General features: G+C 40.8%; 1 protein-coding gene across 1 annotated transcript in view; it reads left to right on the top strand.

Annotated features, from left to right (window-relative positions):
- bod1l1 (biorientation of chromosomes in cell division 1-like 1) overlaps positions 1–19,478 on the top strand; it is a 32,357-nt gene extending 12,879 nt beyond the window's left edge. The window contains exons 21-38 of the mRNA XM_034181968.1: positions 10,601–10,680; positions 10,881–11,007; positions 11,181–11,239; positions 11,386–11,484; positions 11,722–11,821; positions 13,118–13,197; positions 13,427–13,556; positions 13,697–13,749; positions 13,906–14,001; positions 14,469–14,568; positions 15,007–15,077; positions 15,451–15,561; positions 15,759–15,824; positions 15,935–16,033; positions 16,262–16,349; positions 17,073–17,196; positions 17,535–17,606; positions 18,964–19,478. Of these exons, the coding sequence (XP_034037859.1) occupies positions 10,601–10,680; positions 10,881–11,007; positions 11,181–11,239; positions 11,386–11,484; positions 11,722–11,821; positions 13,118–13,197; positions 13,427–13,556; positions 13,697–13,749; positions 13,906–14,001; positions 14,469–14,568; positions 15,007–15,077; positions 15,451–15,561; positions 15,759–15,824; positions 15,935–16,033; positions 16,262–16,349; positions 17,073–17,196; positions 17,535–17,606; positions 18,964–19,063 (1,655 nt within the window). The 3' untranslated portion in view covers positions 19,064–19,478. The remainder of the gene's footprint in view (positions 1–10,600; positions 10,681–10,880; positions 11,008–11,180; positions 11,240–11,385; positions 11,485–11,721; positions 11,822–13,117; positions 13,198–13,426; positions 13,557–13,696; positions 13,750–13,905; positions 14,002–14,468; positions 14,569–15,006; positions 15,078–15,450; positions 15,562–15,758; positions 15,825–15,934; positions 16,034–16,261; positions 16,350–17,072; positions 17,197–17,534; positions 17,607–18,963) is intronic.
- The last annotated feature ends 3,021 nt before the right edge of the window (positions 19,479–22,499 follow it).

Here is a 22,499-nt window from a genome sequence, read left to right as displayed (position 1 = left end):
GGAGACTCGGCTCCGCACCGTGGAAAATTCTACAGCTAGCCAGGCCCCTGTAGTCGGTGCGGACCAAGGTAGCTTAGCCGCCGTTAGTTACCCCCTGGCAGATCCCGAGCAGCCGGGAAAGCAGGCTGACTGGGTGACTGTGAGGAGGAAGCGTAGCCCTAAACAGAAGCCCCGTGTACACCGCCAACCCGTTCACATCTCTAACCGTTTTTCCCCACTCGACGACACACCCGCCGAGGATCAAACTCTGGTTATTGGCGACTCTGTTTTGCGAAATGTGAAGTTAGGGACACCAGCAACCATAGTCAATTGTCTTCCGGGGGCCAGAGCAGGCGACATTGAAGGAAATTTGAAACTGCTGGCTAAGGCTAAGCGTAAATTTGGTAAGATTGTAATTCACGTCGGCAGTAATGACACCCGGTTACGCCAATCGGAGGTCACTAAAATTAACATTAAATCGGTGTGTAACTTTGCAAAAACAATGTCGGACTCTGTAGTTTTCTCTGGGCCCCTCCCCAATCAGACCGGGAGTGACATGTTTAGCCGCATGTTCTCCTTGAATTGCTGGCTGTCTGAGTGGTGTCCAAAAAATGAGGTGGGCTTCATAGATAATTGGCAAAGCTTCTGGGGAAAACCTGGTCTTGTTAGGAGAGACGGCATCCATCCCACTTTGGATGGAGCAGCTCTCATTTCTAGAAATCTGGCCAATTTTCTTAAATCCTCCAAACCGTGACTATCCAGGGTTGGGACCAGGAAGCAGAGTTGTAGTCTTACACACCTCTCTGCAGCTTCTCTCCCCCTGCCATCCCCTCATTACCCCATCCCCGTAGAGACGGTGCCTGCTCCCAGACTACCAATAACCAGCAAAAATATATTTAAGCATAAAAATTCAAAAGAAAAAATAATATAGCACCTTCAACTGCACCACAGACTAAAACAGTTAAATGTGGTCTATTAAACATTAGGTCTCTCTCTTCTAAGTCCCTGTTGGTAAATGATATAATAATTGATCAACATATTGATTTATTCTGCCTTACAGAAACCTGGTTACAGCAGGATGAATATGTTAGTTTAAATGAGTCAACACCCCCGAGTCACACTAACTGTCAGAATGCTCATAGCACGGGCCGGGGCGGAGGATTAGCAGCAATCTTCCATTCCAGCTTATTAATTAATCAAAAACCCAGACAGAGCTTTAATTCATTTGAAAGCTTGACTCTTAGTCTTGTCCATCCAAATTGGAAGTCCCAAAAACCAGTTTTATTTGTTATTATCTATCGTCCACCTGGTCGTTACTGTGAGTTTCTCTGTGAATTTTCAGACCTTTTGTCTGACTTAGTGCTTAGCTCAGATAAGATAATTATAGTGGGCGATTTTAACATCCACACAGATGCTGAGAATGACAGCCTCAACACTGCATTTAATCTATTATTAGACTCTATTGGCTTTGCTCAAAAAGTAAATGAGTCCACCCACCACTTTAATCATATCTTAGATCTTGTTCTGACTTATGGTATGGAAATAGAAGACTTAACAGTATTCCCTGAAAACTCCCTTCTGTCTGATCATTTCTTAATAACATTTACATTTACTCTGATGGACTACCCAGCAGTGGGGAATAAGTTTCATTACACTAGAAGTCTTTCAGAAAGCGCTGTAACTAGGTTTAAGGATATGATTCCTTCTTTATGTTCTCTAATGCCATTTACCAACACAGTGCAGAGTAGCTACCTAAACTCTGTAAGTGAGATAGAGTATCTCGTCAATAGTTTTACATCCTCATTGAAGACAACTTTGGATGCTGTAGCTCCTCTAAAAAAGAGAGCTTTAAATCAGAAGTGCCTGACTCCGTGGTATAACTCTCAAACTCGTAGCTTAAAGCAGATAACCCGTAAGTTGGAGAGGAAATGGCGTCTCACTAATTTAGAAGATCTTCACTTAGCCTGGAAAAAGCCCTCCGTAAAGCTAGGACATCTTTCTACTCATCACTAATTGAAGAAAATAAGAACAACCCCAGGTTTCTTTTCAGCACTGTAGCCAGGCTGACAAAGAGTCAGAGCTCTATTGAGCTGAGTATTCCATTAACTTTAACTAGTAATGACTTCATGACTTTCTTTGCTAACAAAATTTTAACTATTAGAGAAAAAATTACTCATAACCATCCCAAAGACGTATCGTTATCTTTGGCTGCTTTCAGTGATGCCTGTATTTGGTTAGACTCATTCTCTCCGATTGTTCTGTCTGAGTTATTTTCATTAGTTACTTCATCCAAACCATCAACATGTTTATTAGACCCCATTCCTACCAGGCTGCTCAAGGAAGCCCTACCATTATTTAATGCTTCGATCTTAAATATGATCAATCTATCTTTGTTAGTTGGCTATGTACCACAGGCTTTTAAGGTGGCAGTAATTAAACCATTACTTAAAAAGCCATCACTTGACCCAGCTATCTTAGCTAATTATAGACCAATCTCCAACCTTCCTTTTCTCTCAAAAATTCTTGAAAGGGTAGTTGTAAAACAGCTAACTGATCATCTGCAGAGGAATGGTCTATTTGAAGAGTTTCAGTCAGGTTTTAGAATTCATCATAGTACAGAAACAGCATTAGTGAAGGTTACAAATGATCTTCTTATGGCCTCGGACAGTGGACTCATCTCTGTGCTTGTTCTGTTAGACCTCAGTGCTGCTTTTGATACTGTTGACCATAAAATTTTATTACAGAGATTAGAGCATGCCATAGGTATTAAAGGCACTGTGCTGCGGTGGTTTGAATCATATTTGTCTAATAGATTACAATTTGTTCATGTAAATGGGGAATCTTCTTCACAGACTAAAGTTAATTATGGAGTTCCACAAGGTTCTGTGCTAGGACCAATTTTATTCACTTTATACATGCTTCCCTTAGGAAGTATTATTAGACGGTATTGCTTAAATTTTCATTGTTACGCAGATGATACCCAGCTTTATCTATCCATGAAGCCAGAGGACACACACCAATTAGCTAAACTGCAGGATTGTCTTACAGACATAAAGACATGGATGACCTCTAATTTCCTGCTTTTAAACTCAGATAAAACTGAAGTTATTGTACTTGGCCCCACAAATCTTAGAAACATGGTGTCTAACCAGATCCTTACTGTGGATGGCATTACCCTGACCTCTAGTAATACTGTGAGAAATCTTGGAGTCATTTTTGATCAGGATATGTCATTCAAAGCGCATATTAAACAAATATGTAGGACTGCTTTTTTGCATTTACGCAATATCTCTAAAATCAGAAAGGTCTTGTCTCAGAGTGATGCTGAAAAACTAATTCATGCATTTATTTCCTCTAGGCTGGACTATTGTAATTCATTATTATCAGGTTGTCCTAAAAGTTCCCTAAAAAGCCTTCAGTTAATTCGAAATGCTGCAGCTAGAGTACTGACGGGGACTAGAAGGAGAGAGCATATCTCACCCATATTGGCCTCTCTTCATTGGCTTCCTGTTAATTCTAGAATAGAATTTAAAATTCTTCTTCTTACTTATAAGGTTTTGAATAATCAGGTCCCATCTTATCTTAGGGACCTCGTAGTACCATATCACCCCAATAGAGCGCTTCGCTCTCAGACTGCAGGCTTACTTGTAGTTCCTAGGGTTTGTAAGAGTAGAATGGGAGGCAGAGCCTTCAGCTTTCAGGCTCCTCTCCTGTGGAACCAGCTCCCAATTCAGATCAGGGAGACAGACACCCTCTCTACTTTTAAGATTAGGCTTAAAACTTTCCTTTTTGTTAAAGCTTATAGTTAGGGCTGGATCAGGTGACCCTGAACCATCCCTTAGTTATGCTGCTATAGACGTAGACTGCTGGGGGGTTCCCATGATGCACTGTTTCTTTCTCTTTTTGCTCTGTATGCACCACTCTGCATTTAATCATTAGTGATCGATCTCTGCTCCCCTCCACAGCATGTCTTTTTCCTGGTTCTCTCCCTCAGCCCCAACCAGTCCCAGCAGAAGACTGCCCCTCCCTGAGCCTGGTTCTGCTGGAGGTTTCTTCCTGTTAAAAGGGAGTTTTTCCTTCCCACTGTAGCCAAGTGCTTGCTCACGGGGTCGTTTTTGACCGTTGGGGTTTTACATAATTATTGTATGGCCTTGCCTTACAATATAAAGCGCCTTGGGGCAACTGTTTGTTGTGATTTGGCGCTATATAAAAAAATTGATTGATTGATTGATAGAGGATGAGAACAACCCCAAGAAAACTATCCCAACCATGAAGCATGGGGGTGGAAACATTATACTCTGGGGGTGCTTTTCTGCAAAGGGGACAGGACGACTGCACCGTATTGAAGGGAGGATGGATGGGGTCATGTATTGCAAGATTTTGGCAAACAACCTCCTTCCCTCAGTAAGAGCATTGAAGATGGGTCATGGCTGGGTCTTCCAGCATGACAATGACCCCAAACACACAGCCAGGGAAACTAAGGAGGGGTTCTGGAAGAAGCATTTCAAGGTCCTGGAGTGGCCTGGCCAGTCTCCAGACCTGAACTCAATAGAAAATCTTTGGAGGGAGCTGAAACTCCAAACCTGAAAGATTTGGAGAAGATCTGTATGGAGGAGTGGATCAAAATCCCTGTTGCAGTGTGTGAAAACTTGGTCAAGAACTACAGGAAACGTCTGACCTCTGTAATGGCAGATAAATGTTTCTGTACCAATTGTTAAGCTCAGTTTTTCTAGGGGGTCAAATACTTATTTTATGCAATAAAATGCAAATTAATTATTTAAAAATTATACAATGTGATTTACTGGATTTTTTTTTTTAAGATTCTGTCTCTCACAGTTGACGTGTACCTATGATAAAAATTACAGACCTCTCCATTCTTTGTAGGTGGGAAAACCTGCAAAACTGACAGGGGGTCAAATACTTATTTTCCCCACTATATATTTTTGCACTTTCAATCACATTTGAAGATGTATTGCATTGCTTCTTCTCTGTTATGCTAACAGTAGCATATGCATAGTCTCACGTATGCCACTAGCTTAGCTTATGGCAAGCTAAAAGTGGGCGCTCTCGTTTTGGCCAAACAACGATATATAGTTTCTGTGTATGCTGTGTTAGCACGTACCTGCAGCCGATGTGCTTGATGAATTCCTGTGCAAAAAGTAGTTCCCAGATAATTGTGATATATTACTGTGAGACAATGAGTATATCTCATCTAAATTAATCGAGAGTTACGAATGTAACTAAGGTTCTATGAATTCCGGATGACCGCTAGAGGACGGTGCTTAGCACCTGGATAACTACATGTGCGCAAGCACATAGACATCGAGAATATATACCAACAAAGTCACGCCATTGGATGTGACCTGGGTGACATCACTGGTTGTCTTTATATGCCAGACGTACCCAGCGCTTGCTTCTTTTCGGAATGAACTCGCAAGACTCTGAGTGACAAGCAACTCTGGTGGTCATCCAGAATTCATAGAACCTTAGTTACATTCGTAACTTTCGTTCTGTTTCATTCCTACTGACCGCCAGAGGACAGTCCTTAGCACCTGGATGACTTAATACCAACAAGGTCACGAAGAGTTACACTCACCTAGCATCAGCAGTGGGGAGTGGAGGCAGACGACACCGCCGAAGTCACCACAGGAGGAGCGGCCACATTCAGTCTATAATAGCGGGTGAAGGTACAGGACGAAGCCCACGTAGCAGCAGCACAAATATCAGTCAAAGGAACACCTCTCAGTGCAGCCCAGGAGGTGGACACCCATCTGGTGGAATGGCACGTGACTTTAGGAGGCTGAAGGCCCCTGGACTTGTATACTTGTAAAATGGCATCCACGACCCAATGTGAAAGTCGCTGCTTTGAGACAGCACAGCCTTTTTTGTGATGACCGTAACACACAAACAGGGCATCTGTTTTCCGAATCCCAGCAGTTGCACTAATGTACCGCTTCAACATTCGGACAGGACACAGGGAACCTGAGACAGATAATCCTGGATCAGAACACGGGGCATACACAGACAAGGAAACTGGCTGGTTAACATGAAAGGTTGAAATTCTCTTGGATAAAACAGATGGATTAGGCCACAGCGTAACCCCCGATCCGTCAGAATTCCATCGCAAACAGTCCTTAGCGACTGATGGGGCATGGAGCTCTCCCACCCGCTTAGCTGAAGATACTGCAAGTAAAAAGGCAGTTTTCACTGACACCCATTTAAGTTCAGCACTTTCAACTGGTTTGAAAGGAGATAAGCTTAAACCCTGCAAGACTAGTGGAAGGTCCCATGAAGGTACGCGTGCAAGCCTTGGAGGCCGCAAACGTAGAGCACCTTTCAAAAAAATGACACTAAGGAATGCGAACCCACTGACCGGCCATCAACATAGATGTGCTGGGCAGAGATTGCAGCAACATAAACCTTTAAGGTAGTGACAAAGTCCTTTCTCCAGCAGTTCTTGTAAATATTTGAGAATAGGCACAGGGCAACGCTCCGGGTCTAACTTTTGGTTGTCACACCACCGGACAAACAGCTTCCATCTGTTGCCATAGAAAGCCCTGGTAGAAGCAGCACGTGAGTTATGGATAGTCTGAACAACAGCTTGGTTACAAGAACTTAACAAGGATTCCGGCCCTTCAACAGTCACACATACAATTGAAGGCGTTCTGGGTGAGAGTGCCAAAACCTCCCCTGTAGCTGTGACAACAAATCCTTCATCTCCAGGAGAGCCCAAGGTTCCCCCTTGAGGAGCTTGTAAATCATGGGAAACCAAATCCTCCCTGGCCAGAATGGAGCAACCCGCAGCTGTGACTGCTCTGGTCTATCCTGTGCAATGTCAGCATTAGCAGTGGAAGAGGGGGGAAGGGATACAGGAGGAAGTCTGGCCACGGGTGAGCCAGTGCATCCTGCCCCAGTGGGCTGTCTGGTTCCGAGAGGGAATACCACCGTGGGCAATGTGTCGAGGTGCTTGAAACGAAGAGGTCCACTTCTGCTACTTCATACTTCTGCCAGATCATCTGGCCCACAACCGGGTTCAGTCTCCACTCTCCCGGTGGTGGTTTCTGTCTGGAGAATAAATCCGCAGCACCGTTCTGTACGTTGGGCAGATGAGCTGCTCTGACACTTTAAATGCGAGGCAACACCCATAGGAGAAGCCTCCGAGCTTCTGCCAGTGAGTGATTGGACCTGGTGCCCCCCTGATGGTTTATGTGGTAGACTGTAGATGTGTTGTCCGACTGGACAAGAACATGTCTTCTTCCTCTCAGGGCCGGGAGGAAATGCTTGAGAGCCAGTCACACAGCGCGAAGCTCCAGCACGTTTATGTGTTGAAGTCCCCAGACACCCCTCATCATCCTGTGATTCCACACGGCCCCCCAACCTTTCTGTAACAACCACCTCTCGATAAGAAGGAATGGAGCCTAGAGGGACACCCTTGCAGATGAAGTCTATGTTCCCCCAGGGTCTAAGGTGCAGAAGGCACTGGTTGGAGAGTTGTACAAGCCTGTGCTGATGCATCTTTGAGTTGAAGTCCCAAAGGTACCACTAGCGACATTGCAGTCAGTTTGCCCATCAACCGGAGCAGCAAACCAAAAGACATTGAACATGTGAGATGAGATGAATTACATCGTCCACTCTCTGCAGGGATGGCGATGCATAGTTAGGGAGTTGATGGCAATGCCGATGAAGGTTGTTTGTTGACTGGGAACAAGAGAACTCTTCGCAGAATTCACTATGAGTCCTGACTGAGAGACATGGTTCAGTGGAAGAGCTGTATCGTTGTGCGCCTGCTTCTGAGTCGGAGCGCAGACAAGCCAATCGTCTAAGTAGGGTAGGATTCTTAATCCGAGATCTTGCAGTGGGGCTAGTGCTGCTGCCATACATCTGGTAAATGTACGAGGGGTGAGAGAGTGGCTGAAAGGAAGCACCCTGAACTGGTATGCCTGACCCTTGAAAGCAAAGCGGAGAAACTGCCTGTGACGAGGCGCCACTGGCACGTGGAAATAGGTGTCCATTAAGTCGACACTTGTGAACCAGTCTCCTGGTGTGATAGCTTGAAGTACGTCTCCTGTGCGGAGCATGTGAAACCGCAGCTCCTTGAGATAACGATTCAGACGTCGGAGATCGAGGATAGGACGAAGCCGCCATCTTTTTTTGGAACAAGGAAGTAGATTGAATAGAACTCCCTGAACAGTGAACTAGCGCTATGGCCCCCTCCTCCAGGAGTTCCAAAATCTCCTGTTGTAGGGCGGCAGACTGCACTGGGTCAGAAACAACAGTCATCCTCACCCCATTGAACTTTGGAGGATGACATCTGAACTGAATACTGTAACCCTCGAACAAGGTTGAAATCACCCATGGGTCTTGAACTTGGGCCTTCCAGTGCCTTAGATGATTTAGTGAAAAACGGCTGGGGCCAAATGTTGGCAGTCAGACCCGACCACCTCTGCCTCGCATCCCTGAGGACCTCTGGGCGCAATTACTGGAAGCTCTATGAAACCATTCAGTTCTCGGGGGTCTGCACATAGGCTCCCGAAAGGCAGGCCACTGGGAGAGCTGGCCCTCAACTGCGAAGGCACGTGCAGCTCTGGTAGTAGGCGGGAGCCTGGATGTAGAGTGAAAGGTTGTAGCACGTTTGACTGACTGAGGCCTGGAAGTCCGGTGTAGGTCAACAAACTATCGCAGAGATTTAGTAGCCTCAACAGCAGGCTCCAAAGTTTGTTGAGCTGCAGGTCCAAATACTTGGCCTGGAAGAACTGGCAGTGAATGGAGTGTACCTCTGCAGGATTCGGACGGGGGGGACTGCGCAATCCACATCTGATGTCTAGTGATGGTAAGGGTCGACATCAGTCTGCCAAACTCTCTGGACATATAAGCAAAAGTTTGGAATGAGGCATTACTAAGACTTTGAGTCGCATCATCACCATCTCTGTCTCCCTCAAAGACTTTGAGAGGGCAAGGGCTAAATGGGACAGTGAGTTGCCTAGGCGATCAATGCGAGCAACTATGTCATAGCTCTTGGTGAGGAGGTCATCAGTGATCCTACACTGAGGTCAAGGGCAGTGGGCAGCCGACCGAGCAGCATCAGCCGGAGCCATAACCAGGTTCGCAATAATGCTGTCAACGGAGGGCGTACGGTTCAGACCATACTGAGCCAAATCACACATAGAGCTAAGGGCTCTGCAGTCCTGTGATAAATGGACCGATGATTTTGGGGTCTGCCCAACATCGGTGGAGCTCCTCGATGTATGGTTGCGAAGCTGGAACATTGAACTCAAGCTTCTGAGTGACTTTGAAAAAGGTACTTGAAGTGGTGGTTTCCTCAGGGGGATTGTTGACCCCGAGCCTGGATAAAGCCAGCTGAACAGCTAGCTTGACAAAGGATAGTCCAGGTCCGGTTTGCGGCAGGGACTCTGCCTCAAAGGTGTGAGAGCCCACCAATGAATGGCTTGGAGAGAGACCCCTCTCATCCTGAGCAGCGCAGACAAAAATACTTCAAGGAGTGGAAAACACTCATGGCAACCCCAAAATAGTACACTATACTGGTTTTGATACACACACTACCACGTAGTTAACAGGGTTAGCGGCACAACTAAACAAGTAGCCAGGCTTCGTCGAAACAACACTGCTAAAGGCTTAGCAGGTAGTGCCTTCAACTGTGCTCTGGAGGACGTGTGCAGTGCACGTAGCTCCAACCGAAAGTGATTTGTGAGGCTACAACGAGAGTGGCAATCATAGATGAATGCGTTCTCAAACTCTTCAGAATGTGAGAATGTAGAAAAGAAGCGAGCGCTGGGTACATCTGGCATATAAAGACAACCAGTGATGTCACCCAGGTCACATCCAATGGCGTGACTTTGTTGGTATATATTCTTGACCTCTCTGTGCTTGCGCACATGTAGTTATCCAGGTGCTAAGCACCGTCCTCTGGCGGTCAGTAGGAATGAAATATGATCTAAAATTTACCAGTAATAAAATTATAAATATAACTGAAGTTTTAAGAGTGGCTGTAATAAATATTTAAGAAACTTAAAATTTATGAGCAACTTCACCTGTTATCACTCAAGCATATTGTACACACTGACACGTTGGAGTTTGATGCGATTGGAATGTTTTGATTACCATTTACAGTTGGCAATGAAAGACTTGGGTGTTAACTTCATGTTTAAGTCAGAACAAGAAGCTGCACTGAAACAGATCTATCTGGGAAGAGACACATTCTGTATGCTGTTGCTCCAGCGAGCGCGGCACGCTGAGCAGTGTGTAGCATATGTAGTGTCATAGTGCCATTTGACCCGCAAACAGTATCCTGGGAAACAGAGTTTCTCACTGTGTCATGGCGTGTTGTTGCTGATTAAGCTCATGTGGATAAAATCCTAAATTGGTTCCAGAAAAGGTGACGATTGGTGATATGTGATTGTGAATCTTTTATTTGAATAATAAGGAATGCACTTATAGTAATGAAAAAAGGAAATCTTTATTATGTTTTAAATAGTAAAAAAAAAAAAAAAAACTGAAAAGAACCACATCTTTCAACACGTGCAATAACCTGAAACAATTATCCATTTGGTTTTATTGCATTGAACTGTCCACTAAAACAATTTGCATTTTGTTTTACTCTCAGATAATAAGGATAAAAATGAGAATAAAGGTGAAAAGAGCACTGAGAAATCCTCATTAGGGGAAACTGCGGTGAAAGAAGAGGTATGTTTAAACAAAAAAAAAGTGTATGATACACATTCATGTTATTTACTTCACCCTACTTTTGTACGTTTCATTATTAGATGTTGCGTATTGAACTTTGCTCAGTCTAATTAATGAACTGAACATTTTAAGTGCATATTTTAATCATCAAATACATTTCACACTGTGCGTTTTATTATTCATGTTTTTCCAATGAACAGAGACGTGAAGAGGAAATTGAAGTGGAGGGAAAAGGAGGTGGAGGACATCAGAACAGTCTGCAGTCTGTCCTTTCAGAGGACAGCGAAGTCGCAGGGAGCTCCGAATCTAAAGACGTCACTGACACACGTGAGTCAATGTTATCGCTGACGTAAAGTCTGACTGTGGCAGAATCAAAGCGTTTATAATGTCACTCAAGGAACAATTTTACAGTGTCACCTCTTCATATCTGCAGCTCATGAAATGGGCAACGTGACAAAATTTATCATCCTTTATGATCATATGTTCTAATTATATTTCCTTTCCAGTCAAAACCTCATTGAAGAGGAAGAGGTCTGAGGATGTCGAGGAATCTGCAGAAGTGAGATTTCTTGTCTTTGTGGATTAAAATCATTTCTGAATCTCAGTTTGTTTGTTGCTTTGTTTGAGTCTATTTGGTTCTACTATTAAAAATCCAATTGCCTTTATCCAAGTACAATTATTTTTCCAAATGATGTTATTCTGCAGGAAACCTCTGCTGAAGAGGAGGTGAGGGAGGACCGAGATCAGCTTCAGAGTCAAGAGGAGGTGAAAGAGGAAAGCTGCAGTGAGAACAAGCAAAATGATGTATGTTGACCAGAAATTAAGCAAAATCATATTCTGCATTTGTTAGATATATACTGTTAATTGTACAAATAATTAACATGCCAAAGTTGATCTTTTCACATATATATAATGTGCTTTATTTTGCACTTATTTTATCAGCATTTCTCATCTTATTTTGTCTGTTTATTGTGCCTCACAAAATTGATCATTTCTGAATAAAATAGGTTTTGACAAACAGATACTTATTTCTTTATTTAGCAGTCTCTGGAGGAGCAACAACAAGATGACCCACAGCCGGCTCCAAGGAGAGCTGCTCGGAGGGGAAGGCCATCAAAAAAAGCTGCCACAGATGATTCAGGTAACAAACTGCCAAAACTTTGTAAAAAGGTTCACTCATACCTTCACATAAAATCCACATGGGAATTAGTGCCAAAATGAATGAAGTTTTGTGCTGATTTGTGATTCAAAGTTAAATGAGGAGTTCTGAGATTACATTGGTACTTGGTGAGATCACAGATGGGTGATTCTTAGACTACGGGCACTTATTATGTCCTTTGATCATATTGTATGAAAAACAGAAAAAAGGGGAAATTTCACACTTTTATAGTTATCTTTACAATGAAAGTGTGTTAAGAAATTTGTTCTAGTAGTCTATGATGACTTTTTCACCTTTTTTCAGCATCATTATATGCAAATATTGCCGTTTTGTGCTTGTCCCACACCCAGACTTTTGATCTTCAATGATAAAAATGAATGGTAAAGAAACATTTTTTCTAATGTTTTAAAATATCTCTGAATAAAATATCAGTAAAATAATCAAAACATAATTTCGGTATTCAATGTCATACAACTGTTGTGATTTTTTTAAACAAATTGTAGTTGTCCCACACTATTGCCGTAATTTCCACCACAACATGTAATGTCCCTTTAAACAGTTTGTATGATTGTTTTGGTAGTTTCTATGGAGATAAACAGTGACATCAGAGCACATGTATAGAGCACCAAATCACAACAAACAGTTGCCCTAAGGCGCTTTATATTGTAAGGCAATGGTGTGGTGGAAATTACATTTACAAGGCCAATAGTGCCCGTAGTTAAAGAATCACCCAGATATGTTGTTGCTCATCATGTGAGTGTTGTCTCACCTGTCCAGTAGATTTTATCCGGACATTTCTGATGAGATGTTTAATAGTTGTGTCCTTCGTTCTCTTTGTTGTTTTGTTGTATTTTTACTTTATTTGTTGATTTATTTGCCCTTTTAATTAATGACTGAAGACTTACTGCATGTCTTCAGCTTTGTTATGCTAACAGTAGCATACAGTATGTTGTGTTACGGGAAATGGTTTCTTACTGTCATGACGTCTTGTTGCTGTGTTTTAGCCCATGTGGATAAAATGCTAGATGGGTTCATAAAAGGCAAATATTGCTCATATTGGTGATGTTATTGTGAATCCTTTATTTAAACATTGTGGAACACATTTGTAGCAAAGAAAATCATTTTTATGATTTCAATTGTAAAAAAAAAAAAATACCAAGAGAAGCTGCAGTTAAAACAATAATCAGTTTGGTTTTTTGATACATACATTCTGAAAGAATCCAGTTTTATTCTATGGAACTGTCCACTAAAACAATTTTGAATTTGTTTTCATCTCAGATAATCAGGATGAAAATGAGAATAAAGGTGAAAAGATCATTGAAAAATCCTCTTTTGGGGAAACTGTGGAAAAAGAAGAGGTATGTGTATATACAGATATAAAAAGGCAAAGTGTGCCATACACATACATGTTAAGTACTTCACACTACTTTTCTCTGTGTGCCATTATTACTTAGATGTTGACAATTAAACTTTATTCACTACAATTAATGGGTGAAACATTTCTAAAGAGTAAATGTTTAAAGTGGACACTTTAAGCATCAACTACATTTCACTGTGTTTTATTATCCATGATGTCTTTCTAATAAGCAGAGAAGCAAAGAGGAAAGTGCAGCGAAGGAAAAAGGTGGCGGAGGATGTCAGAGGAGTCTGCAGTCTGTCCTTTCAGAGGACAGTGAAGTTGCAGGGAGCTCAGATTCTAAAGACGGCACTGACACACGTGAGTTAACGTTATCGCTGACGTAGAGTCTGACTGCGTGAGGCGCATTTATCTGTCACTCAAAGAACAAGTGTACCCATATGGATAATGTGACAAATTTTTGTTTATTCTCATATGTTTTGTTCATACTTCCGTTCCAGTCAAAGTCTCATTGAAGAGGAAGCGGTCAGAGGATGCCGAGGAATCTGCAGAAGTGAGATTTGTTGTTTGTGTGTATTGAAATCATTTCTGCATCTCTGTTTGTTGTTTTGTTGGGGTCTATTTGGTTCCACCATTAAAAAATCAGTTATCTTTATACAAGTGCAACCTGTGTGGCTCATTGTTTTTTCCAAATGATGTTATTTTGCAGGAAATCACTGCTGAAGAGGAGGCGGAGGAGGACGGAGGTCAGCATCAAAGTCAAGAGGAGGTCAAAGAGGAGAGCTGCAGTGAGAAGAAACTAGATGTACGTTGACAGTAATTAAAAAAAAAATATTTAAACCATTTCTGTGAGAACATGAGTTGTGTGTTGGCTCAGGATGAGGTGAAAATGGCGCATATTTGCAGGACAATATGCATTCTTATTTATTTTTAACCCCAAATCCCTGTGAAGTTATTGTAGGATTGTTGTAGACATTAAGTTTGCAGCAGTCAGCACAGAGGAAAAAGTTGTTCCAAATTCAAATAAGAAGAAGCTGTTACATAGTAGCACACTGTAAACAGCATCTGGCATTGCTGTATAGATATAAAATTATTGCGCATCCACCACTTTGATAAGCTGTATCTACTTTATGTTTAAATAATATGCCAAAGTTTAAACTTGTCTGTTTTTTTTTCTTCTGTTCTATGTTATCAATTCCCATTTCCACTGTTTATTGTGACTCACAGCATGGACAATTTCTGAGTTTAAATTTGCATTGTTTTGTCTTCAAGCTACCTGTGGAGGAGCAACACAAGGATGATTCAGAACTGGCTCCAAAGAGACCTGCTCGGAGAGGAAGGCCGTCAAAAACAGGAGCTACAGAGGACTCAGGTTTAAAATAACTGGCCTTTTTAACGACACATTCACACAGCGTTCATATGGCAAATAATGCCAAAATGAATGAACCTTCATACCGATTTTAGATCCAAAGGTAAATTAGGATTTTGAGATTAGTTTGCTCAATATATGCAGCAACCTAAAACAACAAAGATGTTTGGGTTTTTTTGATTTACAGATTTATAGATGTCTGACTGCCCGTGTACGAGTTACGATTGAGTAATGTTACTTACATACTCTTATTTATATCGTGGATGAGTTGTAAAAATCATGAGGCTTGATTGTGTTATTTTACTCACTGTAATGCTTTTACAGACTAAACTAAAGAAGCCTGTTTTTTGTGGTATATTGGAATATTTTTAATAAATTCTAAAAGAATCCAGTTTTCTTGTGTCGACCGAGAGAGTTTTGAATTTTTTTTTTTTATCTCAGGTAATTGGGATAGCAGTGACAAGAAATGTGGGGAGAGCACTGAAAAAATGGAAATGACAGAGAAGGAAGAGGTATGTATTAGAATAAAAATAAAAAACCCCAGTTGGAGACATTCCCTTTTATATGCCCCAAGAGGAAGACCGTGTATGGACAAATATAACCAGGCAGAGTTTGTATTTGACAGACCTTGAGTTTCACAACTCAGTCAGGATATTAGACAAAGCAAATATAACTGGTGACTGCTAGTGATTTACAGACCTCGAATTACACGGCCTTGGTCAGGAAAACCAGTCTTCTGTGTCCAGTTACACCAAAAATCCAAAAAAGGACAAATGAGGGAAATGAACAAAATAAGTGTAATGTAAACAAAATGAAAAAAATTAATACATGTGGAATGACTGGATGAATATATGAAAAATATATTACACTGTTTCCAATCCATAGAAAAGTGAAAAGGAAAAAGGTGGTGGAGGACATCAGAGCCGTTTGCAGTCTGTCCTCTCAGAGGACAGTGAGGTCGCAGGGAGCCCCGAATCTAAAGATGTCGCTGACACATGTAAGTTATCGTTATCTCTGACGTCGAGTCTGACTGTGTCGGAACTGGAGCGTTTAGCCGTCATCCTGAAAAACAGAAAGAGGCAGCGGATGACTCATGATGAGTGGAGCTGCCCTGCGGGAGTTTCTGGGTTCTTCGTGAAAGGGGTGATGTGACAAATTTATCATCCTTTTATGATGGCATATTTTTTGTTTGTATTTCCACTCCAGTCGAAGCCTCAGTGAAGAAGAAGCAGTCAGAGGACACAGAGGAATCTGTGGAAGTGAGATTTGTTGTATTTGTGGATTTAATTTATTTCTGCATCTGTTTTGTTTTTTGTTTCTTTATAAAAGTGCTACTTGTCTCAAGTTTCCAAATGACATTATTTTGCAGGAAACCTTGGCTGAAAAGGAAGCGAAAGAGGACAGAGATCAGCTTCAGAGCCCAGAGGAGGTCAGAGAGGAGAGCTGCAGTGAGAAGAAACTAGATGATGTACATTGGCAATAAAACACATTATAGCTGATAAGTAAAGATAAAGTCTGTAAACATTGTGCATCCATCACTTTGACATTTTTTCTGACTTTCCTCCTCGACTTTTAAAATGTTTTGAAGGACATTACCAAACTTGTGACAGGTGCTGTATGTTGTCTTCCTGAGAAAGTGAATCTTTTCTGTTTGTCTTAAACTTTTTGTTTTCTTCCACCCTTCCTATTTTGTCAGACTGTTGAGGAGCAAGAAGATGAACTAACACCAAAGAAACCTGCCCGGAGGGGAAGGCCCCCAAAAGTGGCAGCAACAGAGGAAATGGGTAAAAACAAACAACTTTAATTCAAATGTTGTTAGAAACCTCCTCATTTTAAAAATAAGGAAGCTTTGATAACACTAGTCAAAAAAATACAAATTTCTTGCATGGACTTTGAGAACTGATTTAGGATAATTTTGGGGTGCTGAATCCGATTTCTGATTTCTGTGTCACATCACTTTTTTTTTTTTTTGCAATTTGTGTGCTTCGTATTGATGGATTATGCAAAAGTTGCTCATTCACTCACGAGTTTGACGTCACTAATCGTGCACAAAAGCAGCTTGAAAAGCATAGTTTTTAAACCCAGGTTTGCGAAATGTGAACAAAGAGCCGTAATCTCGTTTATGGTGCCGAAGAGGTGTGCAAGACTGCAGGTTTGGCTTCAATGCTTGATACAAGTAATGTTTTCATATCTCAAAAATGTCATGTGACTGGCAGAAAGTTAACACCAGATTCATATTCAGCGCCCCAAATTACCCAAAATCTGTTGAAAAACTCCATGCAAGTAAAGTCATCTTGACCAGTGTAATTCTATAGGGGAACCTACAGTATACAACACAGCAGAGTATGTCTCTTTGCAATTTCAATTACATGTCAAATTATTTTGTTTTCAGTTGTTCACAACAGGAAACATTGTACTTGCCAACTTTAATATAATGCAGTTATTTAAATAGAATAAGTGTTATTGGCATTTGTCCTGCCTGTGAACTGTTAACATTTGACCCACAGATAAAAAGGACAAAATGAGTGAAGAGAAAGACGGCCAGCAGAAAGATGAGGAAGAGGATGGTGATGAGGAGGAAACTGCGAGCAGAGCTACAACACGCTCAGCGTCTCGTCTGGAGGCTGAGAGGTACTTTTACAGTTTGTAGACACAAATGATCACCAATACTGACAGAAATGTCACCACTGCAGTTACAGCAGAAGGCTGCAATAAAAACATAAAAAAGGAGCTAAGTTGTAAAATATGAACACATAACATACAGTGTTCTGCAGACACCCGAGGAGAGGAGCAAAATATTTTTAAAGTGTATCTGCTGAAAGCTGAGGTAATGAACGAGTCTCTGAAAGTTTTTGCTCCGAAGCACCAGGAAGGCACCGTCGCTGTCATATCCTGTTAATTTAAAAAGCGGGAGATTTAACACTAAAGCAACAGCAGTTGTTGAATGTTTGTTTTTCTCTCTCTCCTAGAAACAAGCCAAGTAAACCATCCACCCGGGCAAGTCGACAGAACGGCAAAGAGGAGACCGCAGCTGGCACACGGTGAGTCTGTCTCCACAGCTTGAAGGGGAATCTGACCAAACGAGGCTTCGCAGCCACTTTCACAGCCTGCTGCTCTATGAAAGAGAACATTTCACCAAGGTCCACTCTGAATAAAAATAAAAAATCAGGGGAAAAAATAATCTCACTTGGCCAAAGAGATTTGACTGTAATTATATGACAACCCACACAAACACGTCTAAAACCTTCTGATGTGATTTGATCTCTTTTTCTCTCAAAAGATCTGAAGTAATTCATGAATTGTTAGATTTTGACAAAAATTCTAAACTAACAAGTAAAACTGGGCTGCACAAGTTCTAGTTTAACTGAGATATTCCATAATTTGGTAGAATTAATTAATATTTATTGTGATAAAATTATTTTATCACCTTGAAAACGGTTCCTAGCTTTGTTTTTGTAGTTATCAGAGGCCATCAAATATGGCCATTGGGTATTGCAAGAAATAAACACTTCTAAAACTGAAAATGCTGTTTTTGTAACTTGATAACAGACCTATTTTAACATAGAGAGAGATTCTGCATTGTTATTGAACATGTACAAATTGTACATAAGACAATAGGATCTTAATAATTAAGCAACGGCAAATTATAAAGAACACAATGAATGTTGAATGTTTGTTTCAGGCATGTACATGTAAAAACACCAACAGTCCATAGACAACAGATAAATTAAAAAATAAAAGTAATACACACACACACACACACATATATATATATATATGTATGTATGACAATAACAAAAGAAAAATTGCCTACAGAATCATTCATACAGTGGTCATATGGTCGAGGGTATTTTAGCATTGCATTATATTTTTTATATTTGTACATTTTGTTCTTTTTTTTTTCAAGCAGTTTTTGAAACTGATTTTATCTTTTTTAACTTAGGTTTTATTTAATTTATAATAACTTGCACATAATCCCTGTTGTTTAACACTTGTTCACATATTGTTACAATTGAAAAGAAACAATATTGCAGTAAAAAAGAGAAACTAATGTAAAATATCCTTATGACAAAAGTATGGCTAATTGATATTTACCTGATTAAAAACAGGAAAATAAGCTAGTGGGTCAATGGAGGGGCAAAAGAATGGGTTCTGAAATATATGCATGATTCCATGTACGGTATGTATCACTTCACTGTATTAGCACAGTAGTGGCTTGGCTTTAAAATGTATGTTTAATTAAAACATGCTACATGTTATGCAGAGTGTGTGTTCTGACACTTTTCACTTCACATTTTTTTATTTTTTTGAATGAGCAAAAACTTTTTTTTTAAACAGCGCCTAAATATGAAACTCGGACAGATGGCCTGACACACTCTCCTTGTTTCCCTCCTGCAGTGGGACGAGGGGCCGTAAGCGGGAAGCCAGCCCCCCTGCAGTCCGAACACGGGGAGGACAGAAACCAGAGGAGCCCCCTTCCAAAAGAGCTAAACGCTAAAATCTTTGACAGCACTCCACCGATTTGCCCTGAGCAGCAATTTTTATTTGTGTTAGAGCACCCCACAGTTTTGTTTTCTGTCAGACAGCGCCCTCACTGAGATCATGCACACAACTACCCGGGCTTAATAGCAATACTAAAAATGCCACAGAGTATTACGCCCTCTCTTCTCACGGCTGCATTTAAACCCGAGGATCTACACCCATATGGTTTGGATCAGGCGGCGTGAGTTCTCAAAGGCCCGATGTGCGGCCGAGTCGCGCTTTGAGATAAAGTGAAATTAGCCGAGAGTCAGAGACCAGATTGAGTCTCACCATCTGCTGCGACTCAGTCTTTAAAAAGTTTGTACACAGAACTCTTGGTGAGGCTTCTGGCTGTCACTGTGGTGTATTATGCAATATTCATTCTGTGAATGTAACTGGCAGATTTTGCTTTTTTTTTTTTTTTTTTTTTTTTTTTTTTTTTTTTTTAAGTTTTGTTTTTCTACTCTGTACTCACAAGCACATTAGAAGGTTATTATTTTTATTGTTGTTAGTTTGGATCTTTGGAATGAAACGCAGCAGCAGTATTATTGGTTCAAAAAAAACCATGACGGCACATAAACCGAATCCATTTTTGTGAATTGTCGTTCTGGTGATATTTTTGACAAAACTTGTTCCAAAGTGCTGTTTGAGTAACATCTGTAGTTGTTATTAGAAATCAACACCAACAGTGTATATATATCAGTTTAAATGTGTTTGACCCAGAATATTTCCTTCATAACATCTTGTCAGCATAAAGGTATTTGTTTCATAATTCTGTAAGGTCTAATGTTGTGTTTTTTCCGTGTGTATGTGTAATATATATATGTATGTTAGTTGGCACCGGACACAATTGAAAATGCTGTAAAATCGTGTATTATTTTAGTTCAGAATTATTACATCCGCCAAGGACATAATAAAATGACCTGCGTTTATCTGTCTGTTTAGCAGGATTACGTCAAAACTACTGCACGGATTTTGACAAAATTTCCAACACAGATACATATTAGGCCATTAAAGACCCCATTACATTTTGGGGGTGATCTGGTTTCTGGATCAAGATTTCACTTCATATACGCTTTGAAGGATTATGTCAAAACTACTTCACGGATTTTGACAAAATTTTTAACGGATACATATTAGGCCATGAAAGACTCCATTTAATTTTGGAGGTGATCACGACTCTGGATCAAGTTTCACTTTAATCTTTGAAGGATTACGTTAAAGCTACTTAATAGATTTTCACCAAATTTGCACTACAGATAGATATTGGGGCATGGAAAACCCTATTAATTTTTGGAGGTGATCTGGATTGGTGGACATCAGAAATCCTTGATTGCTCTTGGTTTTTTTTTTTTAAGGCTGCTCTCAAATTGGCAAAAGGCTTAAACCCACCACATAAATATTTTTCATCAGAACATACTTTATGCTGGATTTATTTTTTTTTCCTAGAATCAGTTGAAATTTTTCTGTATGAAGCGATCAGATTGTGCAAACAGAATATACAGATTTTTATTATTAATTTATCCGTGTTACACCACAGATGTTTTCTGCTCTAAATGGATGTGCTGTCTATAGTGTGTAAATAGCCAAAGAGATGGACCAATCACCTCGCGGCAAAGAGGAGGAGGCAGCATTCCTGCTTGCTAATGGAGGATAAAACTGACAAACTAAGAATGAAATATTCCTCCATCATTAAGACGTTAGGCAGCCTTAATCACTGCACCTGCACCTACAGGATCCAAACAGGTTTTGGAAAGCTAGAGTTGTCTCAGAGAGGCTGCTTAGAATTTTTTCCAAATGTACTTGCAGATTGCTTAAATCTGATTCCTTAAAGAAATTCCTCTCAGGTATTTCCTGGTGCTGGAATCCAAAACCTTGAAAATTAGCAAAACACGTGTCATTTAAAGGCTTGGATCAGGTTTCATTCTGCCACTGGGGCTGGCAGACAAACAGGACTCCTTTCAGTCTCCTGGCACTACGGGGAATTGAACCATCATTTTAGCAGTTTTATTACGGCCGTTTATATTGTAGTCCAAAATAATTTCTGAATTTTGCCAAGCGAGTCACTATGTGAGCCACAGGTAGAGGGGCTTTAGACCGTTTTTAGAAATGAAAGATTGTTTAGCTGCTCAATTAACTTGTGGTCAGCGCAGCAGGAATTTTATATATTTAAGCAATATGAGACTTTCAGTCAGATCTGCTGTATTAATAAAATTATTGCACAATTACCAGCTCACTTTTAGGTCCGTTAAATCTACCTGGTAATGTGTTTTCCCGCAGAACAAAGTTCTCATTTACGAGTCAAGATTTTGGCAGCTTGTTCACAGTTGGAAATATGGCAAAAAGGCTATTGCCATAGCACCCCCCCCCCCCCCCCCCCCAACCCAAAACAAATTATATTAGTTTTGTTACAGGTTTTATCAGCAAATACAAACCACCGGAGGAATTTTGGGTCCACTGGCTACAGCGCTGGGCTGGATCAAATCAGGCAGATCCAGATCAAGGGTCAGTTTTTTATTATTGTTTACATTTTTTTTCATACTTTATATTGATTTCACTGTTATTTCTACTTTGGAGAAATGGCGCCCCCACTGGTACTTAGGCAGTTAATGGAGCTCCCCCACCCACCTACCCACCTTCTTCAATGAATTAATAAATGAACTAATTAGGATATGTCAAAGTTAAATGGAGTTGGACTTTAAAACATCCTTAAAATCACACTTGTATGACTGTGCATGTAAGAACTCCATTGTTTAGAAATAACGTAGGCCTGAAATGCTCATATTTGACTTTATTATTATTTTATTTCATGGTACTTTAAGCGGAAAAAAATTACTAAGTCTGGACAAAACAGACACAACAATAAAACAATATTCAGATCAAATTAAACAAAGTGCAAATGAAGGGATCGTTCCTAGCTCAAAATACATCAATTCATTGTTGCAGCTATTTCTGATTATTAAAACTCTGAAATGCTGCACACTGTAGTTTTAGTCTTGGTGGATGAAATATAACCACTGGCAAAAGGGTGGGGTGGGGGGCATTATTTGACATTTATTGTCCGATTTTACACTCCTGTGAATTAAATAATCTTCCACTGACAACCTGGTGTTACTGACCGCTTATGAGCAGACTCACTCACACCGACCTCAGCGCTTAAATGGGAAAACGCTGGAGCTAAAATGTATGATTGTGAAACGAGATACCAGCAACATAATGTTCATCAGAGTTCAATCAAAAGCTCACGTTTCCCTACTTTTCCTCTTAAGCAGGTCTGCTGGTGGCAGAGCCGTGCACTTTATCCTGCAGAGAGCTGTGGAAAGATGGTAGTTTCACACAGCTGTCAGTTGGAATCGAGGGCCTGTTGGTTTTGAGCAGAGGGGATCCATGCGGGTCGCTGGGATAAGGGGGCT

The sequence above is a fragment of the Thalassophryne amazonica genome, chromosome 11, assembly GCF_902500255.1.
Source record: "Thalassophryne amazonica chromosome 11, fThaAma1.1, whole genome shotgun sequence".
Lineage (NCBI taxonomy): Eukaryota > Metazoa > Chordata > Actinopteri > Batrachoidiformes > Batrachoididae > Thalassophryne > Thalassophryne amazonica.
This window is presented reverse-complemented; position numbering and strand designations above follow the sequence as displayed.